This window comes from Panthera uncia, unplaced genomic scaffold, assembly GCF_023721935.1.
Source record: "Panthera uncia isolate 11264 unplaced genomic scaffold, Puncia_PCG_1.0 HiC_scaffold_1577, whole genome shotgun sequence".
Taxonomy (NCBI): Eukaryota; Metazoa; Chordata; class Mammalia; order Carnivora; family Felidae; genus Panthera; species Panthera uncia.
Window position 1 is genome coordinate 19,844 of NW_026058225.1, and position 10,362 is coordinate 30,205.

At 43.8% G+C, this 10,362-nt stretch overlaps 1 gene segment (V, D, J or C); it reads left to right on the forward strand.

Moving 5' to 3' along the window:
• Positions 1–1,278: 1,278 nt before the first annotated feature.
• Positions 1,279–2,083, forward strand: LOC125917198 (immunoglobulin lambda variable 1-40-like). The segment is given in 2 exon segments: positions 1,279–1,393; positions 1,513–2,083. Coding segments are annotated over 2 exon segments (591 nt in total).
• The last annotated feature ends 8,279 nt before the right edge of the window (positions 2,084–10,362 follow it).

The following is a 10,362-nucleotide window of genomic DNA, read 5'->3' on the forward strand; positions in this document are numbered from 1 at the left end:
GGGTTTCACTGGATACCATGTTGGGCTTTCCATCCTGCTAAATCAGACCCATGATAATAAAACTCATGACAAAAAAAAATAAGAAGAAATGAATAAAAAATCAAACTACTTTAGTAAAATTTTATAGACTCCTATTCACCTGAAAACAGAAGGCATTCCTATTCCATTGTTTTTCCATCTTGATTTTAACCACAATCTCCATCCATATTCTCTCTGGAGTAAGCACAGACCTGGGAAAAATACACTAATGATTTTACCTGCATCTTCTCAATGACATCAGCATTGAAATTAAATCAATCTTAATGAGATGAATTTTATGTAAAAGGACACACCCATGTATATGCAGGTTTGGCTAAGTGGTGACTAATACATAATCTCTGTCACCGGATCCTTGTCAGAGCATCCGCAATTGTTATTCATTTTCTCCTAGAACTTCCTACAGGTTTGTTCTTTGTGCTCTGAGGTCAGTGCCACACACAGCCTCACATGGCAGGGCTCCTGCAGACTGTGCGCTGGGAGAACAGATCCTAGGAGGGAATCACTGCCCACAATGTATGCAGAACTGTTGTTTTAAGCAGGTGGAAATCATAATGGATTACAAAGATTTTCAGTGAGTAACCCCTCTATGCATGGGCACTAGGATTTCTATGCACAACCTGGAGAGAATCTCTCCCCATCTCCTCAGTGCTGCAGGAACCTCAGAGGAAGGAAATCCTGGAAACCAGGGAGGAATCACATAAGAGGAAAGATGCAGTGACCTGCACAAAAGGGGCCATGTGTCCATGGGGACCTGTCAGTGCTTTGGACTTGAACCTGATCTAAGAAGAGTTTGTGTAGAGACACCTCATCAGGCCAGACCCATGAATAACCAAGAGAGACATGGACAGACTCACCCTGAAGAATCTGAGTAGAGCATAGAGTCTGCCTTCAGGTGATGGGAAGACATCTAAGGAGACACTTGACTTGGTCCTAATGCAGGAAACAGTGGACAGAGCAGTGAGGAGGCAAGAGCTGTCTCTGATGAGCTCTGGTCACCATGTCACACAATGGTGTGTCTGTGTCTGGACATTAGGGGGAGCTCAAGGCCAGTTTCAGAGGAGTCAGGGGTGACCAGAGCTGGGACCTGGCACCTGGCACTGCCTGTGCTTTCTGCTCAGGGCTCACAGCTGTGACCTCACTGATGGCCCAGGGACCTGACCACGCCCAGTGAGAGATCTAGAGCTCAGGTTCTCATTTGCATGGATGGGCCCTCCCTCTCTCCGAGGATCAAGAGGGGAAGGGAGACATTAGGGGAGGTCTGCTCAGCTGTGGGCCTGCAGAAGGAAGGAAGGATCCGCGATAACCTCCACCATGGCCTGGTCTCCTCTCCTTATCCTCCTCGCTCACTGCACAGGTGACTGATGTGGGGACAGGGGAAAGGGACACACTTTCCTGGGAGGACAAAATGGGCCCTGCTTCTTCCTCCTGTCTCTATACCAGCATCACCTTCTCTGTGTCTCTCCCCCTTTACAGTGTCCTGGGCCCAGTCTAGGTTGACTCAGCTGCCCTCAGTGTCTGGTTCTCTGGGCCAGAGGGTCACCATCTCCTGCGCTGGAAGCAGCTCTAATATTGGTCGTTATGGTGTGAACTGGCATCAACAATTCCCAGGAATGGCCCCCAAAGCCATCATCTATAGTAATAACAATCGACCCTCCGGGGTCCCAGATCGATTCTCCGGCTCCAGTTCTGGCAACACAGGCACCCTGACCATCACTGGGCTCCAGGCTGAGGACGAGGCCGATTATTACTGCTCATCGTGGGACAGCAGTGACAGTGCTTGCACAGTGGTCCAGGCCTGTGGGGAAGTGAGACAAAAACCTGCTTTCTCATCTGTAAAGGGAGGGAACAGACCAGCAGTCGCCTGCTCAGCTAGGCCTGTGATGCTCCTTATTCTTTTGCTGATACTCTGGGCCCAGGTCCATCCAGCGACACCTCGTGTGACTGAGGCTCTTCCTGTCCCTTCTGTTCTCAAATTCACTCTGAGCAGACCATTCTCCCTTCTGTTCTCAAATTCACTCTGAGCAGACCATTCTTAGACAAAGAGTCTTCATGAAACAGATGTTTTTGTTTTGTTTTTTGTTTTCTGGGGTATTTTGCTTCTAGGCTGGATCATATTATTTTTTTCTTTTCTTTTTTTTGAATAAATGAAACATTTTATTTTGCCTCTGAACTTATCATGGGATCTCAGTTACACCCATGTTCTTCTTGAAGAAAAAGTCAGTCTTGTTTGCATATGATATTTTACCCAATTGGTTATAAATGGTGCTGGTTAGTTTTTGTCTTAGTTCCTGATCTGAGAAATAGATGCCAACTTAAAATGACAAAATTATAAAAATAAACCCCAAAAATTTTGTCCAGAGGAAAAAAACTGCATGTGAACGTCTATAGCAGTTTCATTCATAAACACTAAAAATTGAAAGCAACCAGAAATCTGCACATGGATGTTTTTTCCAGGTTTATCTCTAATCACTCAAACCTGGAACCAACTAAGATGCCACCAAATAGGTGGTACATTTATAAAATGGGATATGACTCACAGGACGATTAGAGTTATAGCACATACTGGAAAGGGCAAAACTCTCGAGAGTATAAACATTTGTGGTTTCTGGGGGACTGAAAGTAGAAAAAGAGTTGATCATATGAAGAGAGGAAAATGTTTTCCAGCAATACAATCATTCTATATGATAGTATAATGACACTGAAATGACACTATGGCATTGCCAGAACTCATTGAAAACTGTACAGCCACATGACAGAACTTTAGAGTGCACATGCAAAAAACTAATTTAGGAGAGTTGGGGCCCATGATGGAATGCAGAATGTGACAATTCTATTGACTTCCAAGACAAATGCGTGAACCCACCTCAGTGCAGGGGTTGGGAGAAAGCTGCTGAGCTGTGTGACTTTGAAAATGGGTGGAGCCTCTACATGTAAAGATGTAAGAAACTGCATGCAAGTTCTGAACTCTAGTAGATAAGGTGGTATCCCATGGGGGAACAGGTAGATTATTTTGAATTGGTTGCACTATGTACTGGAACGGAACAAGCAAGTAAATGGTGGTGGTGGGGCCAGATTGCTCACTTTAGGAATGGAAAGTCACAGCTATAACCAAGGGAAGAGACTTAAGTGAAGTGTGTGGTCATGGATTAGAGCTGGAGACGGCAGTTTGGAATCATGTGTAATATGGAAATAGTCACCAATATGTGCACATTGTTGGGTTAGTGTACTCATATATATGTCTTTGTCATCTGAACAAGACTGGAAGCAATGATGTCTCATAGCCATGAGATGCATTTTCCCACATACTGCTTTCTAATACTGTTCTCCAGGGAAGAGATGTAGGCTTCTTTGGAGAAGTGCTTAATTCCTAGTCAGGAATTACACAGGATGAGCATAGAGTAAACTGTAGTGTCAGAAAGTGAAGAATCCTTCAAAACAAACACAAGCACATCAATGCACACCCACCACATACATGCAAGTGTGTGTGCGTGTGTGCGCACCCCCCCCCCCCACACACACACACACTGACAGGGTGTGTCAAGGACCTCATGAGCCAAATTAAAGGGCTCCCATTGGGCAAAACTGAAAAGATTTGAGCAACCAAATAAATGTAATAGTATGGGGTTAAAACTCAAAGTCTAAAATATCTGTCCATGATCCATATTGTTAACTGGTTGTATAAATGAATAAATGGAAGGAGAAGAGACATATTCCCATGCAGATATTTCAAGGAACAAGTGTAAATACTTGGCCCTGAAGGATGTCAGGCATAATCCCCACTCAGTAAGTATGGACAAAGGTACAAAAAAGAAGGAGAGTCTAGGGGCGCCTGGGTGGCTCAGTCGGTTAAGCGGCCGGCTTTGGCTCAGGTCATGATCTCACAGTCCGTGAGTTCGAGCCCCGCATCGGGCTCTGTGCTGACAGCTCAGAGCCTGGAGCCTGTTTCAGATTCTGTGTCTCCCTCTCTCTCTAACGCTCCCCTGTTCATGCTCTGTCTCTCTCTGTCTCAAAAGTAAATAAACGTTAAAAAAAAATTAAAAAAAAAAAAGGAGAGTCTAAGAAAGTTTCACAATAAGAGAAGTTTAAGGAAACATCATGCCTAAACATCACAAAGAATCCTTGAACTGGATCTTAGAACAGAAGAAGAACATTAGGTAAAAACTAAGAAAATCTGAATAAACTGTTATGGGTTAAACTGTGTCTCTACCAATTCATATGATAAAAAGTTCCCCCAAATCTTATATTTCAGGATGTAACCTTATTTGAAATGAGATTGCTGCAGATCTAATTGTCTTAGGTGAGACCACTAAGGTTTAATTGCATGTGTCATAATTCTTTTCTCTCTTTGGTTTTCCTCTGACTCTTTGGTTGGAGTGATGGTCAATTGTGTATGAATATTTTAGAGAACAGAGCCTATGAACCCATTCTTCAATTTCATAGAAGGCCTTGAGATTACAGAAAAGAAATATATAAAATGCTGTTTTCTTTTTAAGGTCAATCCCTAGGGCATTTACCAAATAAACATGATTAAGGCTAAATATGGGTTGGGTACCTTATCCTGGAGGCCCTGTCATGTAGAAATGGAGAAATTCTAAGACGACAGAGGGCCCTTGTACAGTGTAATGGTTTATACCGGTCCTCATACCGAGAACAATTATAAATCTGGACTAATAAAAAGGAAAATGAATCATATGTATGTCAGAGAGACAGAAGAAATAATGAATTCCCAGGGTAACTGTAAAGGGTAAGTGAAAACCCAGCCTGAGAAGCATGAACAGTGGACACGTTTTGGTTGAGAGCATTTTAGTCTCATGACAAATGCAGACATCAAATCTCAGGACCTGTGCAGGGGGTTATGGGATGTAACAGGACACTCTCATAATACAGCAACATTAGTCTCCCTGTACGGAAAACTCAAACAACCTTTTTAAAATTTTTTATTTACTTAAACTCAATTAGTTAACATACAGTGTAGTGTTGGCTTCAGGGGTAGAACCCAGTGATTCATCACTTACATATAACACTCAGTGCTCATCCCAACAAGTGCCCTTCCTAACGCCCATCAGCCATTTAGCCCATCCCCCCACATACCTCTCCTCCAGCAACTCTTAGTTTTTATGATGCATTTAAGAGTCTTTTATGGTTTTCTTCCCTCTCTGTTTTTATCTTATTTTTGCTTCCCTTCCCAATGTTCATCTGTTCTGTTACTTAAATTCCACGTATGAGTGAAATCAGTCTTTCTCTATCTCACTTAGCATAATACACACTGGTTCCATTCACATTGTTGTAAATGACAAGATTTCATTCTTTGTGATTGCTGAGTAGTATTCCATTGTATATATAGATACCACATCTTCTTTAATCATTCATCAGTCGATGGACATCTGGGCTTTTTTCATACTTTGTTGATTGTTGATAGTTCTTCTATAAACACCAAGGTGCATATGCCCTTTCAAATCAGCAGTTTTTGTATCTTTTGGATAAATACTTAGTAGTGCAATTGCTGGGCCATAGGGTAACTCTATTTGTAATTTTTTGAGGAGTCTCCCTACTGTTTTCCAGAGTGGCTGCACCAGTCTGCAATCCCACCAACAGTGCAAAAGTGTTCCTCTTCTACACATGCTCACCAACACCTGTTGTATTTAGCCATTCTGACAGTTGTGAGGTGGTATCTCATTGTGGTTTTGATTTGTATTTCTCTGATGATGAGGGATGTTGAGCATCTTTTCATGTGTCTGTCAACCACCTGGATGTCTTCTTTGGAAAACTGTCTATTTATGTCTTCTGCCCATTTCTTCATTGGATTATTTTTGGGAGATGTTGAGTTTGATAAGTTCTTTATAGATTTTGGATATTAACCCTTTATCTGATATGTCATTTGCAAATATCTTCTCCCATTCTGTCGGTTGCCTTTTAGTTTTGTCGATTGTTTCCTTCACCATGCAAAAGCTTTTTATCTTGAAGTCCCAATAGTTCATGTTTGCTTTTATTGCCTCCAGAGACATGTCTAGTAGGAAGTTGCTGTGGCCAAGGTCAAAGAGGTTGCTGCCTGTTTTGTCCTGTAGGATTTTGGGTTTTTGTTTTGGGTTTTTTATTACTATAATTTATTGTCAAATTGGCTTACATACAACACCCAGGGCTCATTCCAACAAGTGCCCTCTTCAATACCCTTCACCCATTTTCCCCTCTCCCCCACCCCCATCCACTCTCAATTTGTTCTCTTAAATACAGAGGCAAACCCTCCCTCACTGTAACTATTTTTTCCCCTTCCCTTCTCCCATGGACTTCTGTTAAGTTTCTCAAGATCCACATATGAGTGAAAACATGATATCTGTCCTTCTCTGACTGACTTATTTCACTCAGCATAATACCTTCCAGTTCCATCCATGTTACTGCAAATGGCATGATTTCATTCTTTCTCATTGCCAAGTAGTATTCCATTGTATATATAAACCGCATCTTCTTTATCCATTCATCATTTGGTGGACATTTAGGCTCTTTCCCTAATTTGGCTATTGTTGAAATCACAGCTATAAACATTGGAGTACATGTGCTCCTATGACTTAGAACTTCTATATCCCTTGGGTAAATTCCTAGCAGTTCTATTGCTGGGTCATAGGGTAGTTCTATTTTTAATTTTTTGTTTTCGAGAGCAGCTGCAACAGTTTGTATTCCCACCAACAGTTCAAGAGGGTTCCCGTTTCTCCACATCCTCGCCAGCATCTATAGTTTCCTGATTTGTTAATTTTAGCCACTCTCACTGGTGCGAGGTGGTATCTCAGTGTGGCTTTGATTTGTATAACCCTGATGATGACTGATGTTGAGCATCATTTCATGTCTGTTGGCTATCTGGATGTCTTCTTTGGAAAAGTGTCTAATCGTGTCTTCTGCCCATTATTTTCACTAGATTATTTGTTTTTGGGTGTGGAGTTTGACAAGTTCTTTATAAGTTTTGGATACTAGCCCTTTATCTGATATGTCATTTGCAAATACCTTTTCCCATTCCATTGGTTGCCTTCTAGTTTTACTGATTGTTTCTTTTGCAGTGCAGAAGCTTTTTATCTTGGTGAGGTCCCAATAGTTCATTTTTGCTTTTAATTCCGTTTCCTTTGGAGATGCGTTAAGCAAGAAATTGCTGTAGCTGAGGTAAAAGAGGTTGTTGCCTGCTTTCTCCTCTAGGGTTTTGATGGTTTCCTGTGTCACATTTAGGTCTTTCATCCATTTTGAGTTTATTTTGGTGTATGGTGTAAGAAAGTGGTCTAGTTTCATTCTTCTGCATGTTGCTGTCCAGTTCTCCCAACACCATTGCTAAAAAGACTGTCTTTTTTCCATTGAATACTCTTTCCTGCTTTGTCAAAGATTAGTTGGCCATAAATTTGTGGGTCCAATTCTGGGTTCTCTATTCTATTCCATTGATCTATGTGTCTGTTTTTGCACCAATACCATACTGTCTTGATGAGTGTAGCTTTGTAGTAGAGGCTAAAGTCTGGGATTGTGATGCCTCCTGCTTTGGTTTTCTTCTTCAATATTACTTTGGCTATTCAGGATCTTTTGTAGCTCCATACGAATTTTAGGATTATTCTAGCTTTGAAAAGAATGCTGGTGCAGTTTTTGATTAGGATTGTATTGAATCTGTAGATTGCTTTGGATAGTATTGACATTTTAACAGTATTTATTTTTCCAATCCATGAGCATGAAATAAATGTTTTTCCATTTCTTTGTGTCTTCTTCAATTTCAATTTTAGGATCTCTTGTAGGGCTGGTTTAGTGGTGATGAATTCCTTCAGCTTTTGTTTGTTTGGGAAGACCTTTGTCTCTCCTTCTAGTCTGAATGACAGACTTGCTGGATAAAGGATTCTCAGCTGTATAATTTTTCTGTTCATCACATTGAAGATTTCCTGCCATTCCTTTCTGGCCTGCCAAGGTTCAGTAGATAGATCCGTCACAAGTCTTATTGGTCTCCCTTTATATGTTAGAGCGTGTTTATCCCTAGCTGCTTTCAGAATTTTGTCTTTATCCTTGTGTTTTGCCAGTTTCACTATGATACGTCGTGCAGAAGATCGATTCAAGTTACGTCTGAAGGGAGTTCTCTGTGCCTCTTGGATTTCAATGCCTTTTTCCTTCCCCAGATCAGGGAAGTTCTCAACTATGTTTTGTTCAAGTACCCCTTCAGCCCCTTTCTCTCTCTCTTCCTCTTCTGGAATTCCTATTATACGGGTATTGTTGTGTTTCATCGCATCACTTAGTTCTCTAATTCTCCCCTCATACTCCTGGATTTTTTTTATCTCTCTTTTTCTCAGCTTCCTCTTTTTCCATAATTTTATCTTCTAGCTCACCTATTCTCTCCTCTGTCTCTTCAATCTGGGCTGTGGTCGCCTGCATTTTATTTTGCACCTCATTTATAGCATTTTTTAGCTCCTCATGACTGTTTCTTAGTCCCAAGGTATCTGTAGCAATAGATTCTCTGCTGTCCTCTTTGCTTTTCTCAAGCCCTGCGATTAATTTTATGACTATTATTTTAAATTCATGTTCCGTGATATTGCTTAAATTGTTTTTGATCAATTCATTACCTGCCGCTCCTTCCTGGAGTTTCTTTTGAGGAGAATTCTTCCATTTTGTCATTTTGGATAGTCTGTGGGGTGGCACAGAACTGTAGGGCACTTCCCCTGTACAGTCTGGAGTAACTTGTGTTGGTGGGAGGGGCCGCAGTCACACCTGATGTCTGTTCCTAGTCAACCGCTGGCATCACAGTCAGACTGGTGTGTACCTTATCTTCCCCTCTGCCTGGGGCAGGACTCGCTGTGGAGTGGTGTGGCCCCTGTCTGGGCTACTTGCACACTGCCAGGCTTGTGGTGCTGCTTGTATGGGATCTGGCGTATTAGCCAGGGTGGATCCGCAAGGTGCACCAGGGAGAGAGGGGCAGGCTCAGCTCAGTTTGCTGTCGGTGGTCCCCTGTGGGAAGGGCCCTGCAGCACCAGGAGGGAAGCAGGCAGACCCGTCCAAGGGATGGATCTACAGAAGCACAGCGTTGGGTGTTTGCGCGGTACGTGCAAGTTCAGTGATGGCAACTGGTTCCCTTTGGGAGTTCGGCTCGGGGATGGGAGAGGGAGATGGCGCTGGAGAGTGCCCTTGTTCCCCGGGGAGCTGAGCTCTGTCTTCTGGAGCTCAACACCTCTCCCACCTGGTGACCTTTTGCCCTCCCGCTCCCCGAGCAGGGCTGTTGACTTTTATAATTCCAGATGTCAACTCCCGCTGGCTGTCCGAACTCATGGAATCCGGCCCCTCCGCTTTTGCAAGCCACACTTGGGGGCTCTGCCCTGCCCGGCGCGCTGCCCCCCCTCTGCCCCGGATCCCTCCCACCAGTCCGTGTAGTGCGCACCACCTCTCCACCCTTCCTACCCTCTTCCATGGACCACTTGTGTACACTTGACTCTGGAGAGTCCATTCTGCTAGTCTTCTGGTGGTTTTATGGGTTATTTAGCAGATTTGGGTGGAATCTAAGTGATCAGCAGGATACGGTGAGCCCAGCATCCTCCTACGCAGCCAACTTCTCCAAACAGCATGCCTGTATATATAAAATTTTAAAGATTCTACCAAAAAACTGTCAGAACCAAGAAATAAATTCAGTAAAGTCACAGGATACAAAATCAATCTACAGAACTCTGTTGCATTTCTATACACTGATAATGAAGCCGCAGAAAGAGAAATTAAGAAGTCAATCCACCTGGCTCTGGTTCTCACTGTGGCTTAGCCTCTGGGTGCTCACAGGCCCTTGGGGAGCCCCAGGTCATGCCCCACAGCTTTCGCTCCATCCCCTCCTGGGGTGAGATTTCCAGACAAGGGTCAGTTTCAGGGTTCAGGCTGGGGTTGGCCAGCCAGGGGGAGGGGGCTGGTTTGCATGAAGGGTCTCTCCCTCCCCTTGGGCTGCTGGAGGCAATAAGAGAGACTCTGGGAGCCTGGCTGAGGGACATTGAGGACACACTGCTGAGCAGGGGTCTCCACCATGGCCTGGGCTCCTCTCCTACTCACACTGCTGGCTCACTGCACAGGTGGCTGGAGGCTGGGATCGGGGCTGGAGATGAGAGGACTGTGGAACCATGTATGGGCCCTGTCCACTGACCCCTCTCTCTCGTCCCGTGTCTCTCTTCTGACTTGCAGAGTCCTGGGCCCAGTCGGTGGTGACTCAGCCATCTGCAGTGTCCTAGCCTGTGAATAAGACTGTTACCACCTCCTGCACCGGAAGCAGCAGCAATGTTGGGGCTGGAGGTGTGTCCTGGTACCAGCAGCTCCCAGGCAGTGTCCCCAACGTTGTCATCTATGGTA